The sequence below is a fragment of the Talaromyces proteolyticus genome, assembly GCF_021365285.1.
Source record: "Talaromyces proteolyticus strain PMI_201 chromosome Unknown BGW36scaffold_9, whole genome shotgun sequence".
Taxonomy (NCBI): domain Eukaryota; kingdom Fungi; phylum Ascomycota; class Eurotiomycetes; order Eurotiales; family Trichocomaceae; genus Talaromyces; species Talaromyces proteolyticus.
In genome coordinates this window covers 1734576-1753407 of record NW_025764285.1, presented here as the reverse complement: position 1 = coordinate 1753407, position 18832 = coordinate 1734576, and the positions used below count along the sequence as shown (strand labels likewise).

Below are 18832 nucleotides of genomic sequence, written 5' to 3'. Positions count from 1 at the left end.
TGAATTTTCAGAGTTAAAGCAAACTCCCGAGGTACCTCCCGCGACGAAGACAAGGAAATACAAAAATAAATAATTAAAATTACCTATTCCCGCGCAAGACGCAATTGAATGAGAAAGGGCTGACAGGGAATGAGCAACGATGGACGGCACAGCCTGTTGTCGCAGGGAGAAGCAGCTTGTCAGTGATGAAAAGTTGTTAATTAATGCGAACAAGGAATCCGGGACCCGTTTGGGCCTCGGAGCTGCGTGGTCTGATTGGCCTGTGAGAGCTCCACCAGAAGCTGCCCAGCGGCCAGTCACGGGATTCGCGAGTCTCCGTCAAAAGACGGATTTGGCTGGTAGCAACTACGATAATATTCTTTCTGTCGCTGCAGGCCATGAAATTGCCGGGTTTTTCAGGAGGAAAACTCTTCTTTCTCATCCTGATGAACAATTACCGGCAACCTTCCAGAGTTTGAGCTGACTATGACATCTAACAAAACTTCTCCAGATGAAGCTACAGAAGTCCGCATAATATCCTCTCTGCGTTTCGATCCAGACCTCCCCAGTGCCGTGGCACAATATCCAAGCCAGGGATATCCTGAACCGCATGACTCGCCGTACTATCTCCTTAGATACCACAGGGAACGCCTCTTGAAAGCTGCTGTTGAATTTCGATGGCCGGACGCGATTGAATTTCTTCAGAAAGATCTAGCACATTTTACCCAAGCGCTTGATTCTTTTATCCCTGATCGCACAAAAGCATGGAGACTACGCCTTGTGATTAATCACCAAGGTCGCTTGTGTGTTGATGTACACCCGGCAGCGATATGGCCTCTACAATGCATGTTCATTCCGGCTTCTTTCGGTACTCATATCTCATTGAGTCAGACATTTCCCTGGAGGCTCGTGGTTGATACTGAAAGAACGAAACCGTCACTTTTGACGGCCCACAAGACGACATCCCGCGATCATTACAACGCGGCACGAGAACGGGTCGGGATCAGCTCTCCTGCAGACCCTGTGGAAGTGCTATTGGTAAATACCCAGGGAGAGGCCATGGAAGGAAGCATCACGACGGTCTACTTCCAAGAACGTTCTTCTAGTGATTATGGTAATAAAAGCAACGCTCAATGGATTACACCTCCCCTAAGTAGTGGTGGTATGATCAGCGCCAGCAGAAGCTACGCTCTAGATCAAGGCTTTTGCACTGAACAAGTCATTCGAGTTGGGGAGCTAGTTCATGGGGAGCAATGCTTCTTGAGCAATGCGGTCAGAGGCTTTATTCCTGCCATCGTTAACCTGGATGTCATAAAAAGTTAACAGCTATATTCTATCTTATATACCACTTTTAGTGGGAACCAATAGTATATTTATATCTATAAGAAGTATGCCATTTGACGTTGACATTATTTCAAGCAGGGCGCATGATAAAGCAACTCAAACACAAATTACTACTAAATAACTCGAAAGCCTGCATTATATACTGAATTATAGGTAAGCTGTACGGACATCCAGCCAATCACAGCGAATCTGAAGAGGTAATTCACGTGACTCGGATATAATCCCCGCATCTTTCACCTGGTCGGGCCACGGGCCAATGGGAAGCCGTCGGGCAGGCCCACAGCTGAGAGCTTCGACCAGTCCGAAAAGGGAGAAAGCGAGCATGAGCCCAGCCCAACAGCCTTTTTTCGCCATCCATCATCTTCCTCCTGAGCCCCCTTGGCCATCGCCTCACATCACCACAACAAATTACGACAGGCCTTTTCGACCTTCTGCATCCTCTGCAGATCGAAGGGAATGCCTTGGAACCAGTATTGACCATTGAAGTGCAACGTCAGCACTGGCACCGCATGAAAAAACCCGGAAAAAAAAGAGCGAAAGGGACAAAAACAAGATGAAGTTCTTCGAAAATACCTCGACCTATGACTACTCCTTCCCCGCCGTCTCGCTTGCTTATTTTCTACGTTATCCCAACCCTTATTCTAAGCATGTCCTAACGTCCGATGTCATCGACCGCTATGTGGACCCGGAGACTCGACGTCTTCACACGACACGCTTGCATTTGAAAAAGTCTAAAATCCCATCTGCACTGTTGAAACTATTGCCAAAGGGCATTGGGGGCAGTGAAAGCTCTGGACAGTCGTATATTCTCGAGCGGACGGTAGTGGATGTGAAGGAGGGATGGATGACGACCGAATCGCGGAATATGGAATGGACGGGAATTCTCAGTGTTGTGGAGCGGCAGCGATATGAGCGCGAAAATGGCCTCTCCACCAATTCACTAGAAATGCCAGCCGAAGGCGAGAAAGTAAATGTTCGCACCACCGTCACATTTCAATCTCGATTGGGCCAATCAAAGTTTCTCAGCCGTGCTCGTAAGGCTGCTGGTGAAAGTTCGCCTAGCCCCGAAATCAACGAGGATGCTCCCAAAAGAGGCTTCTTCTCATCCTTGTCTACAGCGGGCATTCAACGGACAATCGAACTCATTGGTGTCACGCGAACCAGAGATGCTGTGCTCCGGAGCAAGCAAGGAATGAACGTTGTTCTGGAAAGACTCCGGAATGGCGGCATCGTCGCTGTTCTTGAGGGCATGCGCCAGGATCGTGAAGGTCTTCCTGCCGGTCTTATCGGTGGCGGTCCCATACAATCTGACAGCCCCAGTACGTGGCGCAATGCTTGGCTACAAGGCACTAACAACAGCACCATCAATCGAACATCCGTTGTCGACGATGACGACTAAACACCTTCTCCACTCACCATCAGGAAATTCCTTCTAACATGGAACAATCTCGTCTCTTTTGTTTTTTGCTATATTATCAACACATCACAGCGCGGCGTTACTGGAGTTACTCTCATTGATATTTTTGACATTCTACCTTTCGGAAGGAAGTTCGAAGGACAAATCCTCGAATTCTTGTGTTACAGCCAAAATTTCAAAATTGAAATGGTGCCGCATTTGTCGCCATCATCGGTATTGTCATCATCATTATCAGCATTATCTTGACAATCGTTTTGCCTTGTCGAAAAGCGACCGGGAATTCGAACATATTGTATGATGTTGAAACCATGTACGAATATCATGAGTTATAAGGAAAGGAAAGACGAAAGCGAGGAGAACCCTCTCTAAATCGTTCACGAGAAGGGGCTGGGTATTGTATACAGACCATGAACAAACAGCATGGAAAATGCTGTTGTGTATATTTAGCTTGGACCAATTGAACCAAATTGAATTTCTTCGGATATTTCATTCAGCCAATCGCTATATCCAATTTGATCGTAAGATAAGAAAGATGCCCAATATGTAATTCGCAAATTGAAATAGGAGCCAAATGTATAGAAAGATTTCGGTACTGGAAATATCTGATCGCGAAGCATTTCGAATATAACATTTGAGCTAATTCGAATGCATCTCTCTCTTTCACGGCTCAGCCTCTCGTTTCTCGGATTCCTAGATTCCAAATTGTTGTTGTTCAGAGTCGTTGTTCGGACTCTTATTCTCCAGGGTCCTCACATTCTTCCAGCTCTTCATCCTCTCCAAGCCCTTCATATTCTCTAAACTCCTGGTCATCAATTTCCCTCTCTCCGTTTTCGTTACTCTCCGACTCGTCTTCAGTGTCTAGGTTTATTGGACTTGACTGGATATTGCTGAGTTCAAGCGCCTTTGGAACAAAAATAGAGTCATCATTGATGCTATATTCTGACCCACTTCTCTCATCCTCAGTGCTCCTCTCCCGATTTTCATCGTTACTAGTGGGGTTGGCTCTGGTAGGAATGAGCCAAACGTCAGGCTGAGCATCATCATCGTCGACATCGGCAACAGCTTTACCGTCTATCATTATGGGGGCATAATTGAACGTCGCCTTTCCAAGTTTCTTGTTTCCAGTACGGGCAACAAACTCGACACTGTCGGCCTGTGGAAGTATCACTTGCCCTATTTGGATTGGAATCCTTCGCTTCCTTGAAAACCCTGAAACGATGTCTTCAGATTTTCGCTTTCTAGAGTTATTACCAATAATTTCGGATAAATCGATTGGCAGAGAGCCGATTTTATCGACTCCTAAAGTCTGATTTTAGCGGCCATAACAAGGAATTATCACTTTTATATGCTAACTTACCTGGATGATACCTCCGACTCGGTGCATCATTTAGGTCACTAGAAAAAACTTCGATTTCTCCATTATCGTCATTTCCGACATCAATAAAGCCTCTCGTGAGCCATTTGTACCTATCATTCGGCAATTTACGATCCCCCTTGTAGATAATTGTCATTGAATTACACTTTTCGGAAATAGCCTCTGGGATATGGAATGCTTACCTTTTTGATGTGCCAATGCATCACATTACCAACACGTTTTCCCAATTTAGGGCAGTCGAATACGTCCCTCTCCTCATACAACCCCTCCTCGAACTTTCTGTGAACAACGGTTCCGTAAGCACGTCGTGCCCTTCTGCTCTTAATGACCTTATTCGGGTCTAGGCCGCTCATTGTCGCCCCAACACAGATAGCTGACCATGGGGACTCTGGGATCATAACTTGAGCCGTCTTGAGGTATTCGTTGCAGAATGCCTTGATCTTAAAACGAATGTATTTCGACTCGGCCAACCCACCGCAGAGAATGATTGTCTGGGAGATCTCAACATGGTAGCCACAAGGAGTTACAGGAGGAAGATTCAGCTCACAGTTATAGGTGTGTTAGTCTCCTTCTTAGCCTCTTCAACCTGTCCTTGGATAAGCTCAAAAATGTTCTTCACCATCGGGTCGAACATGCTTCGGAGCTCCTCACTGCAAAAGGGCATTAGTGCGTGAACAACAGAAAAGCTCGATGATTCGCCATACTTTGTGAGTATTATCTCTTGATTGTCTGTGTCATATTGATCGGCATTGTCCCACTCTAATGGAAAGGGTACTCTCTGGCTATCAGCGTCTTCAGTGAACATGCGCTTGATGTCTTCAAATCCATTCATGAGCTTGCTTTTGAGACCTATATCCTTTTGTGGTTTGTTTTTGAATTGGTCTCCGAATCGACTTTCCATGAACTTTAGAAATTGACGATTGATGCTCGTCGATCCACATTTGGCCCCTTTCCGAGCCATTTGGTCAGCGCAAATATTGAAAGAGAAATGCCAAAATATAACTTACCGGAACCGACGCACGCCTCTTCAACTTCAAATGGTTTGAGATTTTTCACAGTGTAAGTGATGAGATCCTGATTCCATAAGCCACACACTTGTGAGAAACAGAAGTACAATTGTACATACCACCGTCCCTCCCCCCATATCAACAATCATGACGTTACTTTCAGGCTGTAACGGGTTAGTAAAATGAGTCCAATATAAACCTCAAAAGTGAAATGCTGGCTTTACAAACCTTCAATGGGCACTCCGATCCTAGCTTGGTGCTATAAGTGTGAAAAACGCAAATTGCGGCTGCCTCGGGCTCTGAAACCATCGAGATTTTATCGCTCTCTCGAGCACCAAAACCAGCAGCTTTTGCACAATTCTTGATATTTTGACGATCGAAATCTGGCCAGCCAGCCGGGGTCGCCAGAACAAAATGAAATGCCACCTGGCTAAAGGTTGCTTCACCGAGTTCATCCTCGATAGCTGATAAGATATATGCATACAGCTTTTGAAGGTAGTCGATAGCAACACTCTTATACGACCTTCCATCTGGGCATTTTATTTCGCTAATTTCCTCTGACAGAAGTTGGTCGTCGAGTCGATGTTTACGCTGAGTTTGTGACAGTCCGAGCTTAAACCACGTATATGCCTCCGAAGAGGACTTCACAGCGTAACCCCAAGACGACAAGCGTTTCTGTCCTTCGTCAGTAGTATTGTAAGAAACAACTGTCGGGACTTTTTCCTGCGCGTTGCTGCATGAAGGCCATTTTCGGTGTTTTGTTACCCTATCATAAGACGAGGTTTTAACTGAACTCGCGAAGCCTATATAGAATTAGTAAAACCCAACTAGCCCCTGATTCAGATGGCAAAGAGTACCTGAATACGTTGTCCCAAAGTCCACGCCTACAACAATGGATATCGATTTCTCCTTAAAATTCGAGGTCTCGGTGGCTTTCTTCTTTTGGCCTTGTTTTCGCTTGTCTGTCGAATTACCATTTTTCGCCCCTTTGCCGTTGATGACTTCTGCACCTCCTTTATTCTTTCTGCGGGCCTTGTCATGTGCAGATCCCTTCTGATTCTTTTTTCCTTCGCTTCCTGTAGAGTCATTGTGAAGTCAGAATCATTTGTTGCAACTGCTCGTAATAGCTGAGACTTACCATTGTCTTCGGGGAAATCTTGGCTATCTTGAATACCCACCTCGAAGGTTGTGACCGGTCGAGAACTCATTTTGAAGTTTACTTTGATAGATTGTAATAGCTTCACTGAAATATCAATTTGACTATTCAATGTGCGTGAGAACAAACTCGAAGGCTGAGTTAGGGAGAGACTGGTGTTGATTGGAGTAGATGTCAGGATCAGAGTTCATGAATGCATAGAGATAAAGCAAGATAGAGCCAGTGAAGGAAAGGACAGTAAGAATAGTGCAAGTATAAGGAGGTGAATGGCTATTGGAAGATGACACTGGGGTGAATTGATGTAGGAAGTAGTGTGGCAGCTGAAGCAAATTTACGAATATATGAAATGAGATGGTAAAATAAATGGACAAAGATTGGTAAAGCTGGAATATAGGTAAGTAAGATGCGATAAAGTAGGAAGCTTAGTAGTTGAAAGGAGTTAGACGACGAGCAATAGAGGTGGGATAAACGAAGGAAGAATTCAATGTGGTAGAATAGATAAATGGGAAATCCAAAATGAAATGGATAAGTGACTGCCTGGGTTGGAAAAGTGAAATAGGTAGCAAAAATGAATGAAGATTGGTAAAGATAAGTTAAGAATACGATAATGTAGAAAGCTTAGTGGTTGAAATGAGTTAGATGATGAGCAATTGAGGCGAGATAAGCAAAATGGGAATTTACTGTGGTAGAACAGATAAACGGGAACCTCTAAGTGAGATGGGTAAGTCAAGCGGCTATTTGAGGTGAAGAGTGAAGTAGATACTAGAAATGGATGACGGATTGAGGTAGAGTGAGGTAATTTGACTAGAGTAAATTCAATATGATATCGAAAAGGAGAAGTGAGTATATAATGCAAGAAATAAGTCACGGACTGGCGAGCAGAATCAAAGATAGACGAAGTAAGGTATGCGGAGTTAAGGGGATGACATCTGGAATCGAAGTAAAACCGAAGTTATGCATATGTTAAGGAGGACGTAGTGAAGCCGACGTAGTTAGTTGTTAGCTATAAGCTGGTTTGATACATATTAATGTGATGAGAGAAATGACTCTGTAAAATTGGAGGAAGAAACATAGAGACTGCCTACCAGCTCTAGGCGACTCATGCAATAAACTAAGATTGTTGCTCTTTTCGAAGTTTCGTATGTAAGTATGGCGGTAAGGTGTCCAGTGGAAGAGAATGGCAACTAGGCATGATGCATATCGGACTTTGAACCTTCGTGTACCTCAAGCGCAACATGAGTGAAGCCATTCCTCAAGACAGCTTCATGGTTGATAGAGAATAGTATCATACGGAGCGGCTCTAAAGTAGATTAGCTAACATTTACTTAGTTAGGTAATATAAGAAAGCTTTACTCTAGCGATTTTTTCTAGGAGCTCGGCCTTTGCCTGGCGAAATTCTGTGAAAATCTCCTCGTCCCGTTTAAAGTGCTGAAGACCTGCTCTACTTCCACAGACTTGAGGTTTCTCTGACATGCTGAGGGCTTTGATTTCTAGGAAGTTGCTGATAACCCGTTTGCAGTTCTTTGGAAGTGTAAATGACCGCAGAAATCTGCAGACAACGGTAAGCAACGTGGTTCCGTGAATGGTTTAGGCGGTTCCTGAATCCACCCACTAGGGAAAGTACTTTAGCGATGACACCATGATGAATCGATGCTGAAGATATAGAAAACCTCAATAATGTTGACAAATATGGATATAGTAGCCGTGTAAAAGTGAACATTTGGATTGAGTTGGGGTTGCATCGGTCGTGTTTAAGAAGAGCACAGACGAAAATCACGCCGATCTTGTAGCCTCAGGTCAGCATAGCCACAAATACCGCTAAACAAAAACAGTGTCCCGATGGGTGGAGCTTCTTGGTAATATAAGTAGTGTTTTTGAAATAAATAGGCCATTATCATTGCCTTAGGTGTTAACATAGGTAGAGCAGCGGTTGCATAGCCCAGGAAGCACCAAATACTCGACCTGAAGTTCTCATTCTCACAAATTCATCAGTTAGAATGAGCAGAACAAAACAAAATATACTTTCTATATTATGCAGATACATATGTAGTACATAAAAAAAGCAAGCGTACATCTTAAAGAGATATAGTGTATCATTTTGAATCATTTTACAAATACAAATACCGTGCCGATGGATTTAAGCAAAGGGTGAGATTTACAAAGTTATAATCAAGCCTACATATATATGTAATAAAAATTAATACCTATATTCCGTAGAATAGGATTTATAGATATATAATGCGTTGTAACACTCCAAAATGCAGAACAAGTTAATCAAGAGCCCGTCTACAGTGCTTCTAGATGAATTACCAGCATACAAATCAGGAACACCATAGCCAGCTACATCTTCTATGAGAAGTGGATAGTACATGGCGTAGAAATTTGCCTTAAGAAGAAAAATAACAGAAACGTTCCCACAGATGTACGAATACACAAGTTACATGATAGGAATCCTGCATCATTATAATAATTGTACAGCCCCCATCACTTCTGAAGAAAGACAGTACGATGTAGATCAATTACATCAGATACGTCCAATTCCTACTTAATCCACCTTGCAAGACCTCAGAGCACAGCACCTAGCCTCTACACCTACTGTCCTTAGCCAGGGCATTATGATTAATCCAGCTCCTTCTACTATAACCACTAAACAGATCAGAACATAAACTAGAGAGCCAGCTAATATCAAAAACTCGTCTATAATCCTTCTAGACACAGAACGTACATTGGCGAGCCTTCAAAGAAAAATTAAGTGCCCGCAAAAGGTACATATGACTTATTCAGAACTCATAAAATAGTAAATAACGAACTTAACAAAGTACAAATATACAATTATATAAGCATCATTCAACCCAAACTAACAGTGATTATGTTTATACTACCCTCTACAATCCAATACGTGATGAAAATAAGAGAAATAAGCATATCCAATGAAGATACTGACAATTGTAATGCTAGAAATACCCGAAAATAAAACTTTTCCCTGTTCTATTAATATATATCAACAATGGCGCTGCCCCCACACATTCAAGCACTTTGACCTGCAATAATATCCTTCAAAGTAGCGATTTGCTCACGCACCGCCCGCTTACTGGTACCCCCAATCGCATCTTTCAGCTCGACAGCACGCTCATAGTCGAGGCATTCTTGGACATCGGGGCCAAATCGGCTGTCAATTGCCTGTAATTGCTCAAGCGAGAGTGTGTCCATGGGAACATTGTTCTTTTCTGCGAGCGCAACGACACGGCCTGAGATATGGTGACCCTCACGAAAGGGAACACCTTTGCGAACAAGGTAGTCGGCAAATTCTGTGGCCAGCATTTCAGGTGCCAATGCAGCCCGCATTTTCTCCGGGTTGACAGTCAATGTGGATAGAACACCGGTGGCGATTTGGATGCTGTCCCCGACAGTCTTGGTATGGTCGAGGAGGGGCTCGACACTTTCTTGAAGATCTTTGTTGTATGTCGTTGGGAGACCCTTGATAGTCATCATGACACCAGCAACATGGCCAAAGGCACGTCCGGCTTTACCGCGAAGAAGCTCTAGACTGTCTGCATTCTTCTTTTGCGGCATGAGCGACGAGCCCGTAGAGTATGCATCGGCCAATCGCACGAAGCCGAATTCTAGACTACTGTAAATGATGAGATCCTCCGCCCAGCGGGAAATCTTGAGCATAAATGAGCTTCCCCATTGCATAGTTTCCATGGCAAAGTCTCGGTCAGCGACGGTGTTCATCGAGTTGACCGTCAATCCGTCAAAGCCCAGCTCCTTAGCCATGCCTTCGCGGTCGATTTGGAAAGGGTTTCCAGCAAGCGCACCAGTTCCCAGTGGGCACTTGTTCACTCGCTTGATAACCTCTCGCAACCGTTCCAGCTCGGACGCGAATGCTACGGCATGTGATAACAGCCAGTGTGACCATCGAACAGGCTGCGCTTTCTGCAAGTGGGTATATCCCGGCATCAAGTATTCAATGTCCTTCTCTGCGCGAGCCACCGAGACTCTGATAAGATCCGACAAAAAGCCGTCCAATTTGCGCAACTCGTCCCGCAACCATAGCCGCATGTCTGTCGCAATCTGCTCGTTCCGCGAGCGACCAGTGTGCAATTTTCCAGCAATGTCTTTGCCAATAATCTCACCTAGGCGACGCTCATTAGCGGTATGGATATCCTCGTCGTTTGGCTTCACGATGAAGGAGTTGGTGCGCCATTCGTCGGCAATTTGCTTGAAGCCGCGTTCGATTTCGGAGAACTCGTGCGCAGTCAATATTCCGCCACGGGTGTTGGCGCGAGCAAAGGCGAGGGAGCCGCGAATATCTTGCTCCCAGAAAATACGGTCGTAGGGAAGAGATTCGTTGTATTGCACCATAAGGGGGTCGAGGCCCTCTAATCATGGGGTGTTAGCCATAATCTGGATCCCTTTGGGAGCAACGGCTATCGAAGATAGAAAGCAGGGTGCACATACCAGTAAAGCGGCCTCCCCACAGCATGTTCTCGGCTACAGTTTTTGAGTTGCTCATTTTGGCTGATTTGAGGCAATTGAGCGAGTTTCAAATATCAATGTTGTTGTGAGTCACAGCAGAAGAAGGGGAAACGATAAGGCTTAACTTTTTGGATAACACAAACAGTCCGCCATCGGAGGCGCTAACCCCGATCTGGCACCTTGATATCGCCCTCATTTTCGCCGCATTAAGACGTCAGAACTAGATAGACTTAGAAAGATCGCAGCGAAGTGTATGAGGAAGGATGGTTACACACCGGCCTAAGTCTACCTGACTGCTTTCACCTAGCCTACTACTACTCTCCACTACGGTTTACATTGCGTCAACGCATAGTTTAGACGTTCTACTAATATGACAAATGATTGCATATAGCACCACAAAAATGAATTAGGTATAGGAGCCTCCCCATATCCATATTAATAATATTTTGACGTTTTACATTATCCACAGGCGGTCCCCCAAGAAGGCCTAAACTAATCTGGCGTAAATTGGTGTAAAGTAGAAAATCCATATTCAAACTAGTGGCAAGCTTAAATCATGTAGGCCTACCTATTCTGCTGGTGTGAGCCCATCGAAGTTCATACACTGCGTCGCGATCTGTCTAAGGCTATCTAGTCTGAAAGTAACTAAGTCGTCGCCATTCTGGTATGGTTGCAAGGATCTTCCAAAAAGCTGACGCTTCGTAATTTGAACAATTTGTCCACTTGGATTTTGGACGTTTGATACTGGAAAGACAGTCTGTATGAATATATTAGTTAACTTCAGATAAAAGTTTTTGAATAATTACTTCTTCTTGTAGAAGTTGGACTTTGTTAGTCGCATCTAAAGCATAGACTGCCAGGTTGCCACTACAACCAACCGCGAATAGTTCTTATACCATTTGATGGCCAGAACACGTTAACTTCGTCAAAACCGAGGGGCAAAAGTTCCCGATAACTATTCAATTGGGCAAGAGTCTCGCTGAATCCGGACTCAATCACCAAGGTTGGACAACTGACCGAGCGCGGCAAGACGTGCGCATCGGACTCTTTGATCGACTCGTTGTACGGCGGTAGTGTCGGTGACATGGCTGACATCGATAAGTTACAGGTGAAGAAAATAACAAATCATGGTTGTTCTTACTAGTTCCGACCCGTACGTGAAGCTTAAAGAACTCGTCTTGAGTCAGGGTTCCGTCCAATATCGGCTGGGAGAGGGTGTGGTTCAACCATGTCTGGTGAGCGTCACGGGTGTACGTTTGCATAACTACTCTCTTGAAACAAGCTCTCAAGAGAGTAGTATGACAGTCTGGTTACAGAAATTAGTTAAAAATATAAATATATGATTGAAATTACTCAGGTTCCAAGTTACCTTAAGCCAAGAGACTCGAGTTCTCCAGAATATATGGCCTTCTCCGCCGTAGTGGGATCGACGTTGTGAATCTCGACTGTTGTTTCCTCTGTGTATGATCTTGACTCCCGTTCACTCGCTGTATGAGCTCGGCCTTGGACAGATGATGCTTGTCGAGCTTCAGGGCTGTGGACATAGGGGACGACATGATGGCGAGTTAGCGGGGGTGAAAGAGGGGTTAGTAAGAAACAGGATGAGTAGTGAAGATATTGTTTGTCGTCGGTGAGATAGGGTAGATGCAGACAGGGCGTTGTGATAGGCTTCAAAGACGAAGACACACTGCCGTCATGCGCAGAGCCTCACGTGGCCTAACTGTGCTCCGGTGATTGACTGGTTATGATACACTTGTTGTAATGATCTAACGAATGTCTGCCTTTTGAGATAAGAGATAGATGATCTCTAGGCACATTAGTAACGTAGGGCTCTAATATATAACCCAAGGTAGATAAAGAATGTCTATGTCACAAAGGAACGGTTCAGACTGGTTCCCCTAATAGATTATGACCCTTGTCTTCGATTATGACTGGCTGAGAGCCTTTGTTCCTCCCATCTCGAAGCACAGGTTGTAGTTCCGGAGTGGCCGTCTCACAATAAAAAAACATTGAATTTCAATATGCATCTCAATTGATGCTGGGGCCAGATGGCGACGTAGTTGACATCATCCAGGTCAGCTGCCACGCACAAACAGGTCCCTCAGGGCTTGTTAATTAATTTAAAGGTGGCTCTATTTATCCGCTTCGTGCCAGCACTTCCTATTGGACGGAGAAACTCCAGGTATACTGGTCAGCGGAAAATAAGAGCCAAATTACTTACCGCAACCATTCAAAAGACCCCTTTTGGTGTAGTCCACATCTCTATCCATCTATATTCAATATTTCCAGGATGAATAACATAATATTAACGCAAAATTACATCGGAAATGCTCCTCCATCCCCTCGTGGATCGCTTCCGGCACTGAATACTGTTTTTCCATGACGATAATCAACATGAGCGCGAATCACTTGGCCTCTGCCAAAAACCTCTCGTTTGCCCCAATCACCTTCTATGATATGCACTCTATGTCCCAATTTCTGCAGGCCTTCCACCACGTTCTCTGGAATCCCTTCTTCCAAGAACACTGTATCCGATGGGTCAAAGTCCTCTAGTTGTGTCTCACCCGGCTGCGGCGGCAACGAACCACCCACACAGATTCTCGGCGCATCGAGGGCTACCTGCGGTGTGAATTGAAACAATAATTGGTTAAGTAGAACTTGTATGTGACCTTGCGGCTGCATGAATCCGCCCATTACCCCATACACTGAATGCAATCGCTGCTTGCCATCTTTATCCAGGACGGTTGTTATTGCGGGGATAATGGTGTGATAAGGCCGTTTCCTCGGCGCAACCACGTTTGGATGATTTGGGTTGAGTGAGAAACTAGCTCCACGGCCTTGTAAAATGAATCCCGTGTCTTCTGGGATAATCCCGCTGCCAAAGTTGCCGTACAAGCTGTTGATGAATGATATGCCATTGCCCTGTCGATCAGTGACCGCGAAGTAGGCAGTATCACAGGCCCTATACGCCGGGCTATGTCTCAGAGGTTCTAAATTAGATACTCGACTATCATTTGAGAATAGCTCCGCTTTTGATGCAAGGTACGAATCTGATAAAAGTTCTGCCGGTGGCGTTGTGTGTTCCGGGTCGGTAACCCACCATTTTGCGTCAGTAAAGGCGATTCGCAAACTTTCAATTAGTGCATGAAGGTAGCGAATACTGTTATGATCTGAAGGCAAAAAGGGGTTTAGCTGGCCATTACGCACAAGGGTCTGCAGGATTCCCGTGGCCATCAATGCGACTATACCCTGGCCATTTGGGGGGTGTTCCCATAGGCGTACAGCCTCTGGTGGCATACCAGAGTTAGAATTCTGTAAGATCCCAGTGTTCACTTCCATAGAAAGAGCTTCCACGTCATGAGATCCGGTTTTCAAGTGGTGTTGGAGATCCTCGTGCCTCAAGAAGCCACCCCTGGACTGAACTGTGTTTATAATTGAGTCGGCAATACGTCCAGAATAGAAACCATCCTTTCCATGCTTAGCAAGAAGCTTGAATGTTTCTGCTAGATGCGGGTTTTTGATGATCTCGCCCGGCTGTGGAGCGCGCAGTTGATCTCTATCAGCTATGAGATAGTCTTTAGCTGCGGCCAGACTACTTCCTTTGAGAATGATATCCTCGCTGTTTTGCCACTAGCCACAAACACCTGTTAGAAAACCCTGTTTACCACAAAGGGTAAAATCAACATACCATCCACGATGAAATCTCAGACACAGGAAACCCTCCTTCGGCCAGCTCAATCGCCGGTTGGAGGATCTCATTCATGGACAACTTCCCACTGCCGAACTTTTCAACTGTATCCACCCACCCTGCTGCTGCTCCGGGCACAGTGACGGAGCATATATTTGTTATTGGAATTGCTCCGTCTGTTGCATCCGGCGACACACCCAATTTGCGACGTACGGCATCCAATGTGATACTAGCAGGCGATCGGCCCGAACCATTAAGTGCGTGGACCTGACGCGTCGCTGAATCGTAGTAGAGACAGAACATGTCACCCCCAATACCGGTTGATCCTGGCTCGGTAACATTCAATGCCGCAGCTAGAAGTGTCAGATGCGAGTAAATGATTGGATTCAGGATCACAAACCAACAGCAACTGCTGCGTCCTTTTCTTTTGTCAGCACCCGTGTACCAGGCCGTAGAAGAGAAAGTAATCATACTGCAGCATTTCCCCCCTTACTCAATATTTGTTGCCCTGCAGCCGCGGCTAATGGCTGTGTGCAGGCGACGATACCATGAAGACTGTGGACGACGCTCCTTCGGCTAGGGAACGAGGATGCAGTGGCCAAGGAAGATGCCGTGCGATAGACGGATTGGGAACTCGACATTTTGGGTTCAAAAATATGAAAGTAAAAGCTTTGATATTGCCGGATCTAGAGATGATAAACTGATAGATCACAAAATCGACGTGTCTTGTGATATAAGAGCATTCAATGTTGAGTCTGGGGAAGTGGGGTGCCGGAGTTGGGCCCTCACTCCGCGGGCGCAGTAGTATGCTTGCATGGGCAAACTGCTGAAACATCTGTTAGCAGAATATTGACTGCCTGTAGCATTCCCTGTTTACAGCCAACCAAAAACACTTTATTCAAAAGTGCCATTAAGAGGGGCAAAAAAACCGCCAGGATGAATCTGCATGGACACTCGACAACTGTTTCATCGGCAGCTAGGCTCTCTGGTACGACTGGTTATGTTTACAGTTGTATACTGGACCTAAAATAGTGTTCAGCTCAACCTAGCAATTACCCCTCCCTAAAGCTGGCTAAATTCTCCTTATACAGTATGGATCAGAAGATATATTACGATTAAAAATGGCTAATTTTCATACTCCAAGTTTCCTGACCACTGCCGCCGCTCCAGTCGCAAGTACTGATGCGAAGATCACAACCCATTGCCAGACACGGCGAGATTTTCGATTACGTCTCGACAACGTGGTCGTTTCTTATAGCCTCTTCTTTTTGCATTAATGTAATCAAGCCACCCCTGGAACATCCGGAAGCGGGAGGAAATTATAGCGCCAGGAATCCCACTAAACTAATTGCAAGGGCTCAGTTAGACTTTGCAATAGAATGGCATAACACCGAAAAAGAGCTTACTGCGAGCAATATCATCACAGTTAAAAGTTCAGTTTGACTTGGGCCAATACCCTTTGCCAATGCTAAACAGTCCTGTGCGGTCCCGCCAGGAGATGTTAGACATAAAAACCATTTCCGAACCGCATTCTGACTATACTCGGAAAAGGTCTTTGGGCGCATCAGAACAGATGCTAGGTAGATAGTATATATAGAGATTGTGACGACAATCATAGTAGGATGCCACTGCATTTGGAGGATCAACTTCACTCGCGTTGATGCCTGTCTCATTTTGAACATACGTTGTCTTTGAGTTGACGTCGAATACCGCCTGTCTGTTGCACTGCTGATGCTCTGTAAAAAAGCCCTGATGACGATATGGATGCAATAAATCATGGTAACTATTTGTAGCAATAAGGCAGAAATACTTATCGTCAATACAGGGATCCATAATGTTTCGTAATCGTGATGTGGAAGCAAGTAGCAAACCTTGCCAAATTGATATGCCAGACCACTGATGGTGAGTTGTATAGCAACCAAAATTGCTGATCCCATCCACGAGGCCCCTAAAGCAAGCACACAGAAATACCTTCCTGGTTTGATCTCCCAGCAGACAATCAGATGGAGAGACACCGAGCGAAAGAAGCCTAGAGACAGCTACTTAATTACAATTCATTTGAAGTCGAAATAGAAAATAGAAAAAACTAATTCAAATATCATAAGTCGCTTACAGCTGATAAGCAGAACAAAGCATCCATACAATAGCAATGCCATGCTGGGACCACAGTAGTAGTCAGCCTTTATATCTCCGGGTGTGATCGCATCTTGACAATAGTTCGGCGATGGGTACAGCGTTGTAAGACAAGCAATCTAATGAACCAGGTTCAGCGAAGATTATGAGAGGTAGAATCCTTCCAAAGAAGAATCCACTTACATTTATAAGCACAAACGCGACCATTGGCGTTGTTGAGAGATAGTGGCGGTCAGTAGCTGATGCTGGTAGCAAAGCAAACGTGATCAACAGGAGAATCAAGAATGGCAAGACTCCTAGAGCAGACCACGCTAACAAATGTCTTATGTCAATTAGTTCTATTAAATGAATTCCGGTCAGCCCTTATTTTGTGTTTTTAGATAAATCATTTTAGTACCGACAACATCCGGATACCGCCATTGACTGATTGGACACGGCAGACAACACGATGTGTTTCCCATAACCTGGCAAAATCGTGCCGCCGATGCTATCAATTGATGGTGAGTCAATACCTAACGTTTATAAAGTCGTGCGCCGTTCAGCCATAGTACTAACCGCGCGTGGTACTTGGGTATAGGGCTTCATCAAGAAGTGGCAAAGGACATGTGGATGCCATGTCTCAGGAGGTGTTTTCAAATTATTTAATTAAGGGAAATTTTCAATGTTGCTGGAGTCTGGTTCTTTTTCAAGAATAGGTGAATATGGATACTTGCTCAATATAGGCAGGCAACACAAATTATCGCAAGGTTTTACCTAGTGATTAGATTAATCTATTGCAGTTCCGTGGTTTGTGATAATTGCTTATGGTGTTATATACGCAGGCTGTATTCGGATAACTACGTAGATCATGTTGATCAGTGACTTGCCAACAGATCGCTAAGGTGGGAAAAGAGGAGAACTCTAACCGCGGATGTTACATATGCAGCAATATCACCCACCGTGTATAAGGCATGATCTTTCACATGGACGGGTGAGAATAACCTTATCCCCGGATTTGAGGACCCAATGCGGGGAGATCCGTTGATCGCCTAGCGAAGTGTTCGCACCCAAGCACTAAGGATGACCAATAAGCTATAAAAGGTAGGATGGGTATTGACCATTGGGGCCTAGTGGTAACACTGCAAAAGACCGTTGCAGTTCTCGCCTTAACATGGGCCAATTACGGCTAAGAAATTCGCGAAACCACCACACATTAACCAACCCTGAGGCTTTTCGGCTGGTCTTGATGAATCCTATCACAAGGAGTTAGGGCCACGTCACAAGGCCGCGACGGATATCCGAGGCTTGCCCAACTACAATGATCCTCCCGTATATCGAACTAGAGTTACTATGATTTAGCCCAAACCAACTATTTTAGAAGTTAGATATACAGTAAACGACCTGAAGAAATCAATACAACAACACGTTAAACCGCTTCTAACACATTCACTCTTTTCACTATCATGGCGCATTAGATTTCACTAACCACCTGACAAATATGAACTAGCATTAGAATTCGTAGGCCCTAGTCAACGCAAGTTTAACAAATCCATTTCATTGGTTATCATTAGAACAAAAAATATGAACTAAGGGATGACGCAAGTCCATCATATAAGCAAAGCATTGAAAGTTGAAAGTAGATTAGCTACGTTTTGAAAACTGATGCTCACTGTGGGCCAAATACAGAAAGTTCAAATCTCTTGTTTTGGTCTTTCTCTACCTTTAATGCCACCTCAGAGGATCAGCTGTAGTTGTTATTATTCGCTCATGGGCTGTATGCGACTAGTCAACTGGTATTAGGCAGACAACATATACACGTCCTCCCTGCCTATCTTCAGCATTCCTCCATCTCATCAATCCCATCCTAGCCTCAATAGCTGTGTTCCATTGATATTGGAAGATATTTAAGAACAGGCGCGATCTGGTTAGGTTATTAATAGTTTACGGTTTCCCAGCCCTAGCCCTAACCCTAACTCAAAATCTCCTCTCAAAGTTGTTACTCTCATTATACAACGCATTGAAAATCAAATTAGCCCAAAAACAGCTTATTTCTACCTCATGTCTGGACGGGTCGCAGAGAATCCTGAAATAGAAATACTCGAATCCCCGTACTCGGAACTGAATCGTACATCACTACTATAAATAATTCAGATGGTAGAAATATTGTTTCTGTTTCGCTACCTCTAGCCACAACAATTCGGGTCTAAATTAACAGGGCAAATTCGTATCAATCAAAGTTGAAACATACAGCAATCGGCAAAATAATCCATACATT

The 18832-nt window shown here is 44.7% G+C and overlaps 5 protein-coding genes across 5 annotated transcripts; 2 read left to right on the top strand and 3 right to left on the bottom strand.

Moving 5' to 3' along the window:
• Positions 1-335: 335 nt before the first annotated feature.
• BGW36DRAFT_384489 (aminotransferase) lies at positions 336-1457 on the top strand. The gene has a single exon (XM_046216793.1). It carries the CDS (start codon positions 466-468, stop codon positions 1300-1302), a length of 837 nt encoding a protein of 278 aa, XP_046069834.1. The 5' UTR covers positions 336-465; the 3' UTR covers positions 1303-1457.
• A 419-nt stretch (positions 1458-1876) lies between these two features.
• Positions 1877-2722, top strand: BGW36DRAFT_430186 (PRELI-like family-domain-containing protein; the record flags this gene model as incomplete). The annotated part of the gene is made up of 1 exon (XM_046220806.1): positions 1877-2722. The coding sequence occupies one exon, from the start codon at positions 1877-1879 to the stop codon at positions 2720-2722; it is 846 nt and encodes a 281-aa protein (XP_046069833.1).
• Positions 2723-3473: 751 nt separating this feature from the next.
• Positions 3474-6330, bottom strand: BGW36DRAFT_430185 (uncharacterized protein; the record flags this gene model as incomplete). Its single annotated transcript, XM_046220805.1, has 10 exons — positions 3474-4039; positions 4098-4233; positions 4298-4606; positions 4663-4765; positions 4820-5063; positions 5123-5189; positions 5242-5286; positions 5351-5925; positions 5980-6198; positions 6261-6330. The coding sequence occupies 10 exons, from the start codon at positions 6328-6330 to the stop codon at positions 3474-3476; spliced, it is 2334 nt and encodes a 777-aa protein (XP_046069832.1).
• A 2705-nt stretch (positions 6331-9035) lies between these two features.
• BGW36DRAFT_346144 (argininosuccinate lyase) lies at positions 9036-10851 on the bottom strand. The gene is made up of 2 exons (XM_046213216.1): positions 10740-10851; positions 9036-10660 (listed from the first exon to the last, which is right to left on the bottom strand). The coding sequence occupies exons 1-2, from the start codon at positions 10792-10794 to the stop codon at positions 9306-9308; spliced, it is 1410 nt and encodes a 469-aa protein (XP_046069831.1). The 5' UTR covers positions 10795-10851; the 3' UTR covers positions 9036-9305.
• Positions 10852-12978: 2127 nt separating this feature from the next.
• BGW36DRAFT_324555 (gamma-glutamyltranspeptidase) lies at positions 12979-15127 on the bottom strand. Its single transcript, XM_046212705.1, has 4 exons — positions 14919-15127; positions 14846-14864; positions 14446-14798; positions 12979-14387 (listed from the first exon to the last, which is right to left on the bottom strand). The coding sequence occupies exons 1-4, from the start codon at positions 15084-15086 to the stop codon at positions 13074-13076; spliced, it is 1854 nt and encodes a 617-aa protein (XP_046069830.1). The 5' UTR covers positions 15087-15127; the 3' UTR covers positions 12979-13073.
• Between the last annotated feature and the right edge of the window lie 3705 nt (positions 15128-18832).